The sequence below is a fragment of the Neolamprologus multifasciatus genome, chromosome 5, assembly GCF_963576455.1.
Source record: "Neolamprologus multifasciatus chromosome 5, fNeoMul1.2, whole genome shotgun sequence".
In the NCBI taxonomy this organism is placed as follows: domain Eukaryota; kingdom Metazoa; phylum Chordata; class Actinopteri; order Cichliformes; family Cichlidae; genus Neolamprologus; species Neolamprologus multifasciatus.
Window position 1 is genome coordinate 23,546,254 of NC_140443.1, and position 18,791 is coordinate 23,565,044.

At 39.1% G+C, this 18,791-nt stretch overlaps 1 protein-coding gene and 1 pseudogene across 2 annotated transcripts; one reads left to right on the forward strand and one right to left on the reverse strand.

Moving 5' to 3' along the window:
• The first annotated feature begins 1,917 nt into the window (after window positions 1–1,917).
• On the forward strand, window positions 1,918–4,610 carry LOC146518728 (acidic mammalian chitinase-like; annotated as a pseudogene). The gene is made up of 6 exons (XR_014874073.1): window positions 1,918–2,028; window positions 2,903–3,142; window positions 3,260–3,316; window positions 3,402–3,519; window positions 3,983–4,109; window positions 4,178–4,610. The product of XR_014874073.1 is annotated as an acidic mammalian chitinase-like (transcript).
• Window positions 4,611–8,691: 4,081 nt separating this feature from the next.
• On the reverse strand, window positions 8,692–16,563 carry slc6a14 (solute carrier family 6 member 14). The gene is made up of 15 exons (XM_085159951.1): window positions 16,250–16,563; window positions 14,621–14,765; window positions 14,379–14,510; window positions 13,651–13,812; window positions 13,275–13,368; window positions 13,055–13,187; window positions 11,857–11,997; window positions 11,623–11,758; window positions 11,443–11,535; window positions 11,044–11,169; window positions 10,828–10,946; window positions 10,613–10,712; window positions 10,414–10,553; window positions 10,076–10,243; window positions 8,692–9,902 (listed from the first exon to the last, which is right to left on the reverse strand). The coding sequence occupies exons 1-15, from the start codon at window positions 16,313–16,315 to the stop codon at window positions 9,753–9,755; spliced, it is 1,905 nt and encodes a 634-aa protein (XP_085016077.1). The 5' UTR covers window positions 16,316–16,563; the 3' UTR covers window positions 8,692–9,752.
• Between the last annotated feature and the right edge of the window lie 2,228 nt (window positions 16,564–18,791).

Below are 18,791 nucleotides of genomic sequence, written 5' to 3' on the forward strand. Positions count from 1 at the left end.
ATGCAGCTGTGTGTATTGCGTGGGAGACGGCAACAGGTTTGTGTTCATTGCCTGGCTCCCTGTGCATGGTTGCCATGGTGAGAGAGACAGAGAGAGAGAGGAAAGAGTTTAGTTTGCAGTTCAGTAGGTTCAATGTAATTTATCTGTACAGCAAAAAAGAACCAGATCTGATGTTTCAGAGGTCGAGACCTGTTTTGCCTGGAGCGTACTTCTGACTTTTAAAAGTTCTGACTATTTTAAAGAGCAAATGACATCACCGCAGAGGGAACTGAAATGATCAGTGGATAAACAGCCTGTTGTTGCTTAACAGCTCACACAAAATGGACCCAGCTGCTACGCAGCTTATTGACTCTCTCTGGTGGTGATATTAAGCAGTGCATCTAATACTCTGCTCGTGTTTTTACCACGCACTTATCGATGTGGTGCATTTTTTTTCACATTTTATCCAAACATACACTCATTCTTCTAGTCCATTACAACTTGTGGTGACTGGTGTCGGATAAATTATTGCTCTTTTAAAAATCTAAAAAAGATATTTCAGACTTTTACGGGAAAAAATTATGTTTTTCTCTCTTTTACTGGAAAAATATCTGGGCCCATAATACACAGTACTTACCATTAATGAAGCAACAGTGGTGCAGCCGCATATATCAGTGGAAAATGTGTAGCTTTCACTGTTAGTTTAATGAAAAGCGCAATGGTGAAACTGCAGTGGCTACCCGCTGTTCGGAGGTGATAATGTGCGTCTTTGAAAATATATTTCTCAGCATTGTGTGGAAACTGCAGTATGATGATGCACATCTCAGATACTGGCTCAGCGTTGATTGTGTTTCTATCCTAGTAATGGCTCTCGGGATGACAATGCCAGCCAATCCACCACTTCAGTCCAGGCTGAAATTTCAATACCCAATAATGAGCTACTTCAGCCTGAGATAGCTCATTATTGGCTAACAAACGGAGACAAACTGAGACACATACAGTAGACTTAGTTCAAACTTAGTTCATATAAGGCAGAATCCATACCATGCAAACTGCCTGTCTCATCACCCCACTTGTCACTCAGTATAGCTATGGCCCATAAGTATAACTTATAACACTTGTAAAGACTGTTCATATTGAATTATTTTTTTGGTTTCATGTGTGGATAACTTTATATTTAAGGCATTTTTTCCTTTAATCACTAAAAGTCAGTATCTGTTAATGAAGCTTTATAAGCATAAAACAATAGCTTAAGGATCCATCCATTGCAGTTGGTCTACTCTAGAGCAGGGGTGTCAAACTCAAATACAAAGTGGGCCAAAATTCAAAACTGGAACAAGGTCGCGGGCTAACATTAATATTTATTGAAAAAAAAAATCTTCCTCCAGATTTAAGAATGAATCTCTTCTTATGGCCTCAAACAAGTTTTGCTGAAAAACTGAATATGGAACAAGCAAAGCTTAATACTAAACAATATATATATTAGCTGTATAATACCAGTAGGCCAGCTCTAATTCCATAATTTGGTATGGCTTTGCAGGCCAAATTAAATTAGGCTGCCAAATTTGGCCCGCAGGCCAGAGTTTGACACCTATGCTCTAGAGCCTATCCCAGGTGTCATAAGAAGAGAGGCAGGGTACACCCTGGACAGATCGCCAGTCTGTTGCAGGGCTAAGACAAAAAGACAAACAGCTATTCACAATCATGATCACACCTACGGTCAACTTGGAATCACCATTTAGCCTAACATGCATGTCTTTGGACTGCAGGAAAAAACCAGAGCACTTGGAATGAACACACTGTCATGTTGGTGTGAAGTGTGGCTTGTTAGGGCCCAAAGTCAGTCTCCAAAAGCAGGCAGATTTCCAAGGTTGTAAAAAATCAAGACTAGATAGGATGTATAACCCCCCCCCCCCCACACACACACACACAACCGTCATGGTTCAAAAACCCAGAACACAAGGAGAGCATGCCGCACGAAAAGGCTCCAGCTGGCTGGCATTGTATGAATCTGCCATTGTAATCACAAAACAACTGATCTACTTCCAAGTATAGAAGAGGGCAAAAAGTCTGTATGTCCCTTCTAAAGTACAGAATAACATTAATAACTGATCATGAACCATGTGTGAGGATGATAAGGAGTGCAGCAGAGAGGACAACCACATAAACACCACTATTAAAATGTACTTGGAAAATGGTGCTTCAGTGAAATTTACAGGAGCTTCCCTCGAAAAACAGTTAGATATTGGAAGCAAGGCAAAATATATGGCGATACGTGTCAGTACCTCTTTAACTGAACCGAAGGCTTTTTATTTCAAATCTGCCTTGAGTGCCTCAATTTTTTGCTCCTAATGATTTAAGCGACACCGGTAGTGCCTCTGTTACTTTTTTCCTTTTAGGCGAAAAGTACATTTAAGAAATTGAGTGTGATGTACAGAACAACCGATTTTAGTAAACTCAAAGAGATCTGATTTAACCTACGAATGCATTATCGAAAGGCATGCTGAAGGTTATCAGCGTTTCCTGAAAATCTCAGGCAACGCTCGTGTTGCACAAACAAATATGTTTTTTGTTTTCCGCATTTGCTGATTAGCCAAATCAGCTATAGTTAACAAATATTACGCATACGTTGAAGAAATGAGGGCTATAAAAGAGCGTTAGTGTCCCCATGTTGCTCTGATAGAGTAGGTAACATGGACAGACTACTCATCTGCACCGGTAAGTTGAACTTCAAAAACTTTCTTACATTTAAACAGAATATCTCTATTCAGCTGGTTAATACAAATTGATGCTGAGTAGTTAACCTGCCTTCTCCTTCTTCACCCTTTTTGATCTCCTTTCCCTGCAGGACTGGCTCTCTTGCTACATGTGCAGTTAGGTAATTGTGTCTTTTATCCACTCAGTGTTAGGCTGATGTGTGTAGACACATTTCAGTTACAGTGTAAGAACTATTCCTTGTCTTGCAAGAACATCGTACATCCTTTCCTGTTATTTCACTAGCTGGGCACAGTACCATCTGGGGGCAGGCAACTATCTCCCACATTGACCCATGTCTTTGTGACCATCTCATCTACACCTTTGCGGGAATGGAGCACAACAGGATCAAAGCCTACGATCGAAACGATGAGAAACTCTATGGAGAGTTTCAGGCCTTGAAAAACCAGTCAGTACACACAAATGCTTATAGGGATGATAAACTGAAAGGCATATGTGGGTATTTATATACAGAAGCACAGAGCAAATTTTGAGAGTTTAACATGGATGTTGTTACTGCTCACAGGAACAGCAACCTAAAGACTCTGCTGTCCATTGGTGGATGGAACCTTGGCACCCAAAAGTATGTTGTAATGAACTGAGGTTCACTACTGTCGCCAAGATAAAACTATATCACGAGTTGAAATTGTGTATCTTCCTGTTACTAGGTTCACAACCATGGTTTCTACTGCTGCCCATCGTCAGACCTTCATCAAAAGTGGTATCACCTTCCTGTGTCACTACGATTGATGGTCTGGATAGGAGCGTTTCACGGTCTTGCTACAGGTCAGTTGTGTTGGTATGCTGTCTGTCGTGCCAGTTATGGCGAGCTAGAAATGGTTATATCAAAAGTCAAAGAAGAAGAGATTATGATCTACAAAATGCAGAGATGAAGGTGAGTCATCACATCACTGACCTCTTGCCAAAATGCTGCACTTGTCTTCCTGAAATTTCACCCTTAATCTAGACTACTGAGTGATTCCAGTTTTTATTATCAGGTCTTCTGATAACTTCCACATCCACACAGATATCCTTTATGTTTCAGCGTGGGTGACTGCAAACCCAGAGAGCCATTTAAATGTTAATGTGTGCAGTTGTTACTGTAGCGATGGGAGCAACACATGAACAAGCCACCCGACTGATCTATACTTTAACAGGCCTACGGTGTGACCTCAGGCTTTCTCAGTGTTTAAAAGAAAAACAATCATGTACCAGCTGTAACTGCTTTTTGTTCCTCGCCAGTCTGTAGGCGTTGATGAGTGCCTTTGAGGAAGAGGGAAAGAAGACAAACCGTCCTCATCTGTTGCTGACTGCTGCTGTCTCTGCTCGAAAGGAGACGATTGACTCTGCATACCAGATTGCCCAGATTGGAGCGTAAGTACAGAGCATGAGCTGAGACATGCACATATTACATACCTCCAATCTCTTTAATTTTTCTCCTCAGCCTGCAAAGCTCAGCCTAACCTCCCACCTGCAGTCGCACCAAGCCAGGAGCCCAGTGGAGGCACCACAGGATCTGGCTTCTGTGCTGGCAAGCAGAACGGACTCTTCCCTGACCCGACCGACAAGAAGAAATTCTACAAGTGCAACCAAGGACAAACCGACGTCCAGTACTGCACTGCCAGCCAGGTGTTTGATGACAGCTGCAAATGCTGCACCCGCTCTCAGTGAAATGAATGAATCTATGAGCTGGGTAAACAACCCACTAACCCACTAACACAGAGAATGGCTCTGTAACACCTGCCATTGATTTAACCTAAATAAAGCATTTAAAGAATCTTTGAATCTCTGTTTTGTGAAGTTGTTTTCATGGGTCCACAAATCAATAAATCAATATCAAGTTATTCTTAAATAACAAAAAGCCTCAAACATCAGCAACTGATTTATTCATCGATTTACTCTTCTGCATCCAAAAGAGAAATACAAACAGAACACGATAAAAGCTGCATAAAATATATTGTAATAGAAAAACAAGTGTTTTATCACAAGTTTAATTTATTTTTAGTTATTTTTGCATTAGACTGGAAATATAGATGGCACAAAAACAGAGGAAAGCCTTTAAAACCGCTTGTGAAGATTAGTTTCTTAAATGTAAAGCCTTTCATCCGTCGCAGCTAAGATTTATATTTACTGTATGTGTAGCAGAAGGCTGAGATAAGCATCACCCAGCTAGCAACAAAATAGTTTATTAAAGTTTCCCAGTATATTCCTGCCTATCTAAGAAATACACACACACTTCAGGAAAGCAGGGTAATAACATCAGTCAGAAAAGAGCAGACAGACTGTACCCTTGTTACATATGGAAGGTCCAAGAATGACATTCATCCCTACAAATGCCAGGAGAGGCATCCAGCAGGCGAGGTGGTGAAGAAGATCACCTCTAATGACAAGAAAGCTTGAACTGAAGGGCACCCATTTAGCTCACTGGTTAGAGCAGGCAAACCATATGTCACCAGACTAATGGAGAGGCCTGGGTTCAAAGCTACCCTGAGGGCATTAGCTCTTACAAATAAAGGAAATGAAAAGCAATATAAAGCTCAGCCAGACCTTCTGGATACACAATAACTGACTGACCCAAATCCTGCACGCACAGTGCATAAAACTAACACAAAATTAACATCAGAGACTGTAGAGATTTGCTCTATTTCACACATATCAGAGATATTTAGGCTTCCAGGATGAAGACAGACAAATCTAAGGTGGCTTCATGTATGAAACAGAGGTTATCAACCCATTTCACTGTAGCCTAAAGTTAGTTTAATAACAGATATAACCTATATATAGTGGAATTTCCATAGTGGAATCATAAACTTACTTAGTTATATGTTGTGGAAACTATGCTCCAGACAATAGACATGAAAAAAAGGGTCTTTGTGGCTGCATTGGTCCAGACCTAAAAAACAAAACAAAAACAAAAAGAACAACAACAAAAAAACTGTTTTTGCTAGTAGAACAGATATTTTTGTAAAGTTGGCCCAGACTCAAATGTCTCAACAGTTTTTCAGTGAATTTATGTGGCGTCACACTCAAATGCATAAACTTGTACACAGTAAAACACAAGAAATGGTCCATGGCCACTGTGTTGTATAAGGGTATATTAAGGTCCCTACCTGTGCTTCAGCCAGCTTAGCCAAGCTTAAACTGGCACCAGTGTAGCACTCTCAGTCATCTTCAGCTCCCCCCAGTGTCCCGCCTCTCAACTGGAACAGAATCAACACATAAGGAGAGATGCTGTGAAATACACAACCTGGAGATGCAAAAGTTATCAATTCATGCAGTAAACATATTTCAAACACATATACATTTGGCACAAGTTTAGTGTGTGTACCATATTAAACTCTCCCCAAAATATTAGGTGATTTATTAGTTCCTGAAAGTTGTAGTTGTATATTAAACATTTTATATAACGTATGTATAGATATATGATGTGTTATTTTAACAGTGAAAAGAACATAAAATTTTGAAACTGCAAAAAACAAGTTGTTACATGTGAAAAAGTAATTACATAACCAGTTACAGCTTGTTAACATCCTTCCAGCAAGAACAGCCATATGAGTCATATTTAGACAAATTAGTTCATCACTTTCTTTATTCAAATTGCATAAAAGACTGTCTGGACTCAAAGAAACGAAACTGTCTGTGACCTCTTTCAGAGACAGATTTGCCCGTAGGTGATGCTGCTTGAAGTTAAAAGAAAAGAAAAGAAAAGAAAAGGTGAAACCCTTAATTATACTGCATAATTATATTGTTTTTCAGCTTATACTGTCAAATGTGACTCATTTCTAAGTCTTTTTGGTAAACTGTTACATTAAAATTTGTTGTTTGCTTTTGTGGCTTTCCATTGGAGTCTTTATTAGTGTAGTGCCTGCATCAAACTATGAATAATAAATACAATGCATTTCTGTTTGTTACCAGTGTTAATGCAAAAAAGTAACATTTAAGAGGATGCACAAGTTGTAGTCATTTTTTTTGTATTGTTAGCATTTTTTTTACAAAGCAGCTGGCGTCTTTGACGGCAGCTTTAAAAAACAGCAAAATTTACTATTTACTAGGAGTTACAATTACTAACTGCCATTGTTACAAATTGTACTGAAGTTGGGGCATAGATGGCTGCGCTGAATATTAGCACTACAATAAATCAAAGTTCAAAATCTTACTTATTTTACAGCACAAAATGACCCACTCTTACATCCACTGGAAGTCCTGAGGAATTGTATGCTATTTAGTCCTTCAGCAACATAGGCTGTAATACACTAAGTGTGAGTGGCCAGAAGATGATTTAAACTAAAGGCACTTGACCAGACCTCAGTTTGTGTGCTGAGGTCAGAAACATACTTAACTGAAGCTTAGAGTGCAGCCGCTGTAATAACAGTGTGATGCACGTCACCGCTATCAGAGATGATAAAACAGGTGATACAGACAGGTAAACTAGAAACACAGCACCAAGCATTTCTCAGCAGATTATTCAAATATCTCAGCTCTTATTATGTCCACATTAAAACAACACTTGCAGTCATACACATGCAAACAAACACATTAACTGCTGATTTGGGTTAATTGGTGATTCTAAATTTTAGTTGTGAATGTGAACGTGAATAGTTGTCTGTCTGTGTTTGCCCTGCGACAGACTGGAAACCCGTCTAGGATGTACCCCAGCTGAGATAGGCTCCAGACAAACTCCCACCCTGAATTGGAAAAGTGGATAAAAATGTGTGGATATCTGCACTGAGTATGTAGAGTCAGCCGTCGGAGGTACCAGCGTTTTCGTTTCTCTTTATAGTCTGGGTTTGAATGACCAGTCATTTTAGTAGGATAACCTGAACACCATTCCAACCCTGTACTTTGGAGAAAGGTAAAAATGAATGTTTTTTTTAAAAAAAAAAAAAGTAAATTGTTTTTGATGTGTGATAGTTAGAAATTTTCTTTGTTCCTTAATTGTCAAAGCTTCGATTCACCCATCTATCCTTTTTTTTCTGCTTATCCAATTCAGGGTTACAGAGCAGAGGCAGCATAGACTTTGGACAGATGTGTCAGCTCCAATGTGCCCTGGAGCTGACACAAAAAGACAGACAATAATTCACACTCACATTAGCACCTACAGTTATCAATTAACCCAACCCAATGCATGCCTTTGTACTGTGGGAGGCTGCTGGAGCACTTGGAAAAACCCACACAGGAACTGGGAGAGCATGTAAACTCTGCACAGAAAGGCCCCACACTGCATTCAAACCCTGCACCTTCTTGATGTGAAACATTTGAGCATTTGGAGAATAATTAAAAAGAATAAAAAAAATGTTTCAATTATTTTTAGATATGTTTGAGTTTGGGTCCTCACCAGTGATACTTAGATTTAAACAGTATGTGTGGAGAGCAACTGAGTCATTGCATTTGTCTAAAAGTTATCACCCACAAAATGTAGCTCTACCTAAAAGGGTTCCTGGATTGTTATAAGATAAACTTTGATAACTTTGATAAACTTTTTCTTTGTGGATTTTGGGGTTGTTGAACAAAGGTGCAGGGGCACAGGTGAAAATACTATCAGCACAACAATGAAAAGCATTCACCAGTTTCCATGTATCATAATGATTCTGCAGGTGGGTTTGAGTTTTTAGTACTGCTGTAAGTAATTCATGATCCTATTTCTAGAAAGCAGCTTTAGCGATTAGTGCTTTGGAGTGTTTTTTTTTTCTTTCCTTTCTAGCCACTGGAAATGGTATTGGGAAAAATGCTTTGTATTGTAGCTTGCAAGTGAAAATGCATTCATTTGACACATTTTTCCATTTCTTGTGTTTCTAATTTTTGAAGCGGCTACCCTGAGAATGTGAAAATACCCAACTGTGACACACTCAGGTCACACCCAAGCAGTATTATTATTAATGGAAGACATCAGTGCAAACTGTGATTAAGAAGCTTCTGAGACAAAATCTTACATGATTGCTCGTTACCATCATAATCACACAGTCTCTGTTCAGGGTGGAAGTCAGATTTATTCAAAGGAGGGTGCAAGATTATATAATACAGTCCTGTCTGCAAAGGACCACTTTATATGTATGTGTATATATATATATGAATATATATATACATATATATATACATAAAACAACTAACCAAACACAAATAAAAACATCTGATTGTTTCCTTTTCCTATTCCTACTTATCAAATATGACAAATTCTGTAAAAAATATCAGTTGCATTTTTATTTACTACATTTAAATATCAGCATATAAGTGACAGGAAAAGGAACTGTGCTTTAAAGACAAACATAGTTATAACACAGACTCAATCTCTCCTAATATGAGAATAAATACCTCCCCCCCCCCCCCCCCCCAAAAGAAAAACCCCACAAAAAAACCAAACAAACCCCAAAACAAAACATAAAACTGCCAATAAAATATCACCTGATAATAATGCCTTATCAAGTAATACATATGTAAAAAAAAAATTTCTCCATGTCAACTTTGTTTGTGTGATTGAGTCTTCTCTTTTTCTGTAAAAACATGAACTCACACAAGCTGCAGCGGGACATATACAGTATACAATAGGTCATAAAACAGGGGAAAAGACCCAGACACTTCTTCTAAAAGAAGAAAGAAGAAATGTTTAGATAGTAAGAAGAGTCCACATCCTTATTTGGGAACATTAGATCTCAGCTGTTATCCAGTATATACATCATTACATCATTCTGCTCAGTAAAGTGTTCACACTTTGTTTGCAATGGTGACTTGATTGCATTGTGCTCTTAAATAAACCCATTCTGCCTGTCAAAGGACATAGTTCTTTTTTTAAATTACTTTCTTTTGAAAGATGATGCTGATCCAACTATTACCAAACAGACTGTAGAATTAAAAATACATCCCAAAAAAAGCGCTCAGGTTTCAGGAAGTTTACATGTAAGTTCTGTGCCGTCTGCTGTGAGTTTCGGCTGCTTTCTGCCTAGCAGAGGTCAAAAATGACTTAACTTTCAGAACTTTCAAAACAAGTTATTCATAGAGCAAACGCAGGAGAAGCCTCATTATAGTCACGAACTGGAGATTACATTCAGATTAACTTCTGCTTTATTTTTGCTGTTGTTCCTACGGTGGCAGCGTTCTTCTGAGTAGCGCTCCCCTCGATGGACGTCCAAATAGGGATGCCATTCCACAGATGGCGAGCACAGTGACTTCAGACGCTGCAGAATATAAGAAGCGTAAATTTTAGTACTGTGTATTTATTTTAATACTCACAAATCATTTGTGTGACTGACTGAAAAAAAGATCCAAGCAGTTCAACAACTACTACAATCTTTCAAATGTAGAAAAAGACAAGAATAATCCACAGTCAATCCACTGCACAAGTACACACCTTCCAGGGGTTTCCTTTTGCCTTTATTAGCTTATACCCAGCAGCAACAGGGATCCACATCAGGACAAATGCAATCATGCACCAGCCTAAATTTATGCCCCACTCTGGGTAAGGGATACCTCCATAGTTAGGAGGTTCAAAGTAAACCAGAGACGAGATCAAGAGGAACTAGACAAAAGTCACAAAAAACATAAAGTTCACTACTGGTAGAGATAAACAACTACAAGATATTTGTGTACACCTATGCACGTTAATAAAAGTCAATACTTTTAATTAACACAATGCTTTTGCCTTTTAAATTCTCTTGTACAGCAAACAAGGCAGCACTATGTACTCACCACTACGATGCATGGGATGATAAAGAACCAACATGCTCTCCACCACAGCCAAAATGTGGAGGTCTTCATTCCAATCATCATCTCAATGTCTTTAATAAAACGGTTTTCCCCCTGCAAGGTGGAAGAAGAATATAAGTATCCTGGAATTTAAGACCATCAGTCACCTTTCATATGCACAAACTTAGATTGTTGTACTTACCGTAAATGTAGCAGATGGCAATAATCTCCAAAAGCACCAAAAATAGCAGCACCCAGCTGGCAATAAACTGGTCAATTAGGGTTACCCAGTATACGCCTGCCTATGATACACACATGCATGAAAAACACACAAAACCATTATACATTTATACAGAGAGACTGAGCAAGTTAACTATTTTATAACAGCCACAGAAAGTTGTGCTAAGACAGACTTACCCTTGTGACACATGGTAAACCCAGGAGGTAGAGGACAGAACATAACGTTACAGTTAATAAGGCATGTTTGGATTTGAAGACTGTGGGGAAAGCGTCGAGCAGGCAGGTCGTTATCACCTCTAATGACAAGAAGACAGATTTTAGTTTGTGTAGATCAAACAGCAGTGGGCTGAATGTTCTGCAAACATCACACTGAACTGAAGCTTCAGATCTAACCTATTCCTGCAAACTGGGAGTCCAAACCGACAGTCAAAAGCATGAAGAAGAACAAAATGGACCACAGTGGGGAGATGGGGAGCTTAGACAGAGCGTCTGGATAGGCTATGAAAGCCAGACCAAACCCTGCATAAAGACAAATAAAAGGGGAAAAATCATCTGGTAGCATCATCTGGAACCAACATGGTTTATCCAGCTTATTATGGTTTGCAGGATATCAAATACTGCCAATATTCTGCCAATATTCAGCAATAAGATGAGTCTTTGTAAAGGATCCCATGAATTTCTGAAACCTAGCCGCACTCTTTGTTTAAACAGGCAAAACTGAAAGCACAAAGCTGACAGAATGGCAGTATTTAACACCAAATGATAAGAGTGTGTTGGTGTTGTATGTCTGACCTTCCTTTACCACTTTTGAAACTGGCGTTTTGTAGATGTGAGCCATATGTCCCAAAATTGAAAATATGGCAAAGCCTGCAAGCACACTGGTCCCTAGAAAGAGATCAAATCAGGAAATGTATAAAAGGAAATGCAAAAACAATTTCATTATTTCTAAAATTTAGTTAGAGAGGGCCCTACCTGCATTAGTAAGGCTGACAACAAACGAGTCCTTGAACACGTTGTTGTGAAAGTTGTTATAGGAAGCAAGAGCAATGAGTCCACCCCAGCCAATAGAGAGAGAGTAGAAGGTCTGAGTTGCTGCCTCTTTCCACACCTAAAACACAGAGTTGTACTGTAGCCCATTAAGAGTTTTTTTTTTCTCAGATAACAAATGACTTTATTGGATTGCACATGAACAGTGAGAGTTTCTACCTGAACTTCAGTCAGTTTGGTCAGATTGGACTGAGAACCAATGTAGAACTCGATCCCATCTTTGGCTCCCTCTAGAGTCACACCTCTGATCAGCAGGATCACAATCACCACGTAAGGGAAGGTAGCAGTGAAATACACAACCTGGAGATACAAAGATTTGTTACTTTGCAGGAAAAGCAAAAGACTGCATTTTGTTACATTTGTTAAGCCTAAATTCTAAAATCTGTCAGGCCCTCTGCATTTCAGCGCTGACAGTTTAGCATCACATACGAAAAGTGCAGTCTGTCATTTTGTTGTTCTTGGTTTACTAATTTTAATAATACTTTAACACTTTAATACTTTAATAGTTGCTTCGAGTTAGATGAGATGATCAATATCAGTCCTGTTTCAGTACATTGAGCTATGTACTATGAAACTAAGGGAATATTTTGTTAGATTACTATAAAATCGTTCAAAACTAAAAAAGGACACCAGCACTATAGACTGTTGATAAAAGGTTTCAAAACCATCCTGAGTTTTTTTAAACTGGATAACAGAAACAAGGTGTGGAGCTGCCTGAGGCGTGGCTGCACAATAGAAGATATAAAGCATGTGGTGTCTTTTTTTATTTATTTTTTGTTATTTTAAATGGGAAAAAACATTTGGAGCAGCATGGTGGTGCAGTAATTAGCACCTTTGCCTTTGAATCCACGTGTGGAGTTCGCTTGTTGTCTTGATGCCTATGTAGTTTCTCTTGGGGTTCTCCAATATATATATATATATATATATATATATATATATATATATATATATATATATATATATATATATATATATATATATATATATATATATATATATATATATATATACACACACACATTTAGGGCACCTTTTGTCCTATGACACCTGAGTTGGTGAAGTCGAAGAAAATAGTGGGATGGGACCATAATTTAAAAAATTAGCAACTGTATAATTGTCTATCTAGCAATTGAGAGCATTAACTCCTTGAGAATGTGTATGATATATATGAGGTCATCAGCATGGGGAGTCACACCCTGCTGATATAAGAAAAAACACCACAGTGACTTCACTTATCATATGCTTATTAGACTTTTTACATACAGTTAGTTTGTGAAACTAAACAGCTAATATCACAAACTAAATTATTCTAAATAGATGTGTGGATTTGTATGTTGAACGGAGGATTTTGACGTACTTTGCCTGATGATTTGATGCCTTTCATGAGCGCGGCAGTAACAATTATGGAGGTCAGCAGCAGACAGAGAGCCAAGTGCCAAACTACTGGCCCCGTTTCATCAAGACCACTGGACCTCTGCAGAGCCACATTACTGCAAAGAAGAAGACACGTGTATTTGTACAAACAGTGTGACAAGTGCTTTTATTTATGCCTGTGTGCACGAGTGTTTGAGTCTTACTCCCAGTACAGCTCACTCGAAGTCTGTATCGAAGAGCAGCTGCTGTTTTCCTGAGTCCAGTTGGTAACCAAAACACCGCTTACATTACAGGACACTAAAAAAAGAGAGAGGACTTGTGAGTGTCCAAAATATAAATCTTATATCAGTATTTACCACAACACAAGTACCTGTGATTGGATCTGTAGTGGGTGCTTTAATTTCTCCAGAATATTTACATTTTAGGTTACTGAGATTCAAAACCACATCAAAATACTTTATAATCTTTATGACTGATATCAATTTATGTTAAATCAGTGTATGTGGTGATGCAGATACCACAGAGCAGAAGATTTAATGAGCTGCTCTTTACAAGAATACAAGAATATAATGTACGCACCTTCAGGCGTGGTGCTGCAGTTACTGCCATCGCAGCTGGAACAGCCGGACCACGGCAGAGGACACTGCATGGAGGCGAACATGTAGTACAGGCTGTAGGCGATGATGACGTTGTAATAAATACACACTATTACAGACACCACAACCATGGCAACACCAATACCTGAAGGGAAAGATAGGGCATAAAAGACACTATTAATTTAAAAAACATTATCGGAAACTTCACCAGACAAAATCTGTCTCTTTTTAAATGAGCTTTTGATTGAACTAATCATAATAAGTGTGTCTAAGTTTACTGGTCATACATAAAAGCATGCTATTTTTGTTTTTTGCTGTAGTAATTTAAAAATCTCCTCTCGACTTTGCTTATTACAGTTTCTTTAATCACACTGCAGCGTTCTTCTTTTTGTTTGAAGAACATGAAACAATTTTGTATTCCTCATTAAAGCTGTCATAAAAAAAATTGGGTTTGGGGTCAGTTTTTGGTCACACAGTTGACCATTAACCAAAAACCTTATTAAGGAGAGTTTAGGGCTGATTTATGGTGACACAGCTCTGCATTGGCCACAAGCCTCATTAAATGTACTGACATGCAAGCAGTTCTTAAGAAAAGCAAATAATAATCCAGAGAACCTAGTGATTAAAAAATGCACATTTATATTTATTGATATTTAATGTTGATTAATTCATAACATTTTCTTTTATTTAAAAAAAACCCCTTAAAATTACCCTGTATTAATGGCACTGCTCTCCATACATTAACTGGACCTTGGCTGCAGAATTGACCCAAGGCACTTTCCAAGAAGAAAAGAGGAATTCCAACCACCACCAACATCACGAAATATGGGATAAGAAAGGCACCTGCTCAAAATGTAGGATTTGGTGGTAAAGAGGAAAACAAATGTTATAAAAACATAGTTGCTTTCAAATAGAATCTTGGATAATGGATTAGAAAATAAATGCTGATTTACCCCCTCCATTCTTGTATGCCAAATACGGAAATCTCCAGATATTTCCCAGACCAACAGCATATCCGATCATAGAGAGAATGTACTCCTTCTTACTGGTCCAGTTACCACGCTCAGTATTCTCATCCCCATCGTCCACACGTGGATCCTGCTCATTTAAAAAGTTCAAAACTTTTGTAAACTTGTAAAACTTGTGACGTGCATACAGTGTTGGGAAGGTTACTTTTGAAATGTATTCCACTACAGATTACAGAATACATGCCCCAAAATGTATTTTGTAACGTATTCCGTTACGTTACTCAATGAGAGTAACATATTCTGAATACTTTGGATTACTTAATATATTATCATGCTTTTTTACAACTAATGAATGTCCTGTTCCTGTGTGATTCATTACTATTACTGAAGGCTACTCGCAGGCTACTCAATAGCAACTACATTTTTAAATCTTAATATAAAATGAGTAACAGTAGGTGGACATTAGGTAAGGCTGCACTTTTTACAGCGATCTCGTATAGAAAACTATTCGCGTATATAAAATAGGTCCGCGGCTCCGAACCGTAGTAAAGGGACCTCTGGCTAACACGTCGGTTTCCGTGTCAGGCTCGTAGCCGAAAAATAGCTTTACTTTGTTGTCTGGGTCAACTTTGCTGGCGAGAGACAGAGAGGTATTGAAAGACTGCTCAAGCGGAACTTATTGTTTCGGAGGAAAACAGGAACACAGTGTACAGTCGAGTCTTAATAGCTTACTTACAGTTTGGCTCGTCAGACACTCTTTTTTGGCTGCAGTGGTTACAACTCTACTTTTCCACTCGCCTTTTTCTCCCTCCCTCGCTCATAGATACATAACGTGTATGGCAGTCCATTCTCCCTGCAGCACGGACTACACTGCCCATGAGGCTACATTCTTTAGGGCTATGCCTGTAACACTCTGCTATTGCCTTCATATTAAATCATTTTAAAAAATATTTCTTCGTCATTATGAGACTCGAGATTGAGACACGGGCATTTGAGCCTCTTAATGCGTGTTTTGTTTGGTTTCCACCGGTGTGGAATTACACAAAATAGAGAGGGCATAGCCTAACATATGAAACAGGAAAAGACCGCCTTGTAATCCCTTTATTTCAACAAAGTAACTGTATTCTAAATACCACCCTTTTAAACTGTAACGGAATACAGTTACTCATATTTTGTATTTTAAATACGGTACATGTATTCCGTTACTCCCCAACACTGCGTGCGTAAGCAATTATTGGATGCACCAGGACTTTCAGAAAAAATAAAGATGTTAGAAAGAAGAGTCTGTTGTAGAACAATGGTATGGTACATAATTTAAATATTAATTAATCAACACCAGGACACAAATTATCAGTCATTATAATAATTATTAGTTATTAGTAATTATATATACTATATATACTATATACTATATATAGTATATATACTAGAAAGTTGGTTTAATTTATCAGCTGAACCATTTTTTCTAAATATGTGACAGTTACATCAAAAACAAAAAAAACTACTATGATCTTTGAATACAGGCAAGTGTTTTCTTCCTCAGTCTATTTCTGCGAAACTATTATGCTGTAAGTTATCCAGTGAAAGTCTGGTCAGTCAGTTATGCAGTCCTACCTGGTCGACAACAGCAGGATTTCTGAAAATGAAACCCTTGAAACTTTGCCACCCGTATTCCCTCATGTTCGTTTGCCTGCTTGTTAGGACAGAATAAGAAATTTGAAGTTAACTACATCTGTTTTAAAGTCTCCTCTCTAAAGGCGAGCTAGTGATGTGTTCCAATCATCTGCCTCAGCCCTCCCCCTGAGATAGTTGTATGCAATTACCTCAACTCCCACTCTAAACTTTAAAAAAGTGGTTATAAAGATGAGTGACGAACGTTTTCCTCTTTTTAAGATTAATGACACAACTGCTGACAGTCAGTCTGATAACGTCAGTGTCACTTTACGCAATTATGTGGAGCTGTTATTAGATGGTAGTCATGTTCACTGTATAATATCATGGTGCTAAAATACAGTATGTATGACTTCTTTCTGTAGTGAGGAGTGATAGCATACTTACACTGATAAATAAAAAAAAGAGTGGAGCTCCCACTGTTTACGAGTGTCCAGGTTGTGGGTGACTCAGCGTTGCAACGCTAAGCCTGCATCTCTATCTTCAGCACTCCACCCTAATGCCACTGCTGTAATGTACCGTGGATGGGACTCATTTCGGTCAGTGACATCTACACATAATGACTGTGTAGATGTCATACACAGTGTGACACAGTGACACAGACATACCCGCGTGTGTCTGTGTCACTTGTCATAACAGATGGCGTGCCCGCATGATGGTGACTGGTGACAAAAGGAGATGAATGAAAAATGGCTCAGATTATTCAACATGCAACACAGTCCAAAACACAGATGTTAAACTGATTTCATTCACATAAGCTAATAGTATAAGCACATATGTAAAGCCGACTTTGGTCATAATTTGGTAAGCTGTAACTTTACCAACTAGTGCTCTGTGGACACAAAGTAACCAGATCACAGGGAGACTTTCTTAACAACACAGAACAACTATGAATAACTATGACGTTGGTTGCAAGGTTTATATTGTTGGACTGTCATTTATGCTTAGAAATATATACTCATATATGTTTAGAGTTTTATAATTGATTGCATAATGATAGAGATTTGATCCTTAGCAGTCTGTAAAGACTCTGTGCGCCTTCCAGAGTGTTCTGGCATACACACATCTTGGGGTCATGAGAGAGGCCAAACCTTCTCTTACTGATTTATAATGTTGGAGGACAACTACTCTGTATCTGGTTAAGTGTGGCAGGATGAATATTATGTCTTGGTTCAACCCACTTTCAGTCAGGCGCATTAAGGGGCGCTAGTATAAATAGTGGCCATCTGAGCATCCCCGAATCGCGTACCTGTTATCTCCTTTCGGTCACTTGACTTCCCCCGGTGTTGCAGGTAGGAGCTGTGTACATGTCGTTGTTGCCTCAGCCTGAATTGGCAGTACTTGTGTTGATTGTGGTGTTCGTGTTACAGAGATGACCCGCGGATTACCTTCCTGAATCCTCCATGGTGGCTGGTATGTGTTTACTCGGCGCAGTGCGTACCTTATTTCACTGGGTGGTAAACCAATGTTGTTTATAGGTCGTAGCTGTAGAAGCCTTCTATGAGCCACTCTGTTCATGATTCGTGACTTTGTTTACTTGGTACGTGACTCAGTTTTGTTACAATCTCTGCCTTTTATTGCTCTTTTATAGTAAGCACTCATGCTTTGCAGGAAGTGTGGGCTTTAGTGGGCGACCAGTAGCTTTACAGCAAGGTTGCTACGGCTTTTCTACACTACCCTTCTCATGATCCTGGGCCATGTTGGCCCAGCATTCTTAGTTTCATGTATTTTTGTATTTTGTTCCTTATTTGACTTCCCCTTGGGACTTTCACCCCCTGTGTGCCCCTCTGTGTATCTGTGACCCCTCGTTTCCCCTCGTGTTTTATTCCATGTTTTCCCCAGCCCGTTATGTCTGTGTGCTCTCCCCGTGCTCCCTCTCTCCTCCTGTCGGCGCCTCTGTGTACTTCCTGTTTTACTTTGACAGTCTCCCGTCAGTATGCGTCATGTTGTGTTGCTTCTGCCCTGTCTTATGCGTTACAATTATCTGTGTCAGCTGTGTTCCCCGTGTGCTCCCACCTCCCTCGTTAAACCTCTGTGTATTTATGTCCACGTCTCCCTCTGTTCAGTGTCGCATTCTCCCTCATTCATGGCCGTGTGTTTCTCTGTGTGCTAGTGTATTGCTTCCCAGTGTAGTTTCTTATCAGTTTGTTTCGCCATTTCCCTCCAGCAATAAAGCTGTGTTTTGAGTGCATTCCTGCCTCTGTGAGCTTGCGTTTGGGTCCACTTCCTGCCTGCCACACAGCCGAATCATGACAACCCTACGCTAACAGAAGTGCTGCTGCTTTGCCTTTTACCGTCTGTTTCCGTTTGCGAGGGTTCTTTTTCCCTGCTGCTGCCAGCCTCTTAAGAGTGGACGTTGGCGTGGACAGCGGCTAATTACACATCGATTGACTGAATTGTTAAAATAAAGTAGTCGGGCCGACGGCAATTTGGAGTAATACAGCGACTCCGTCTGCTCCAGATTTAAGGTTTTATTTAGTTCGTA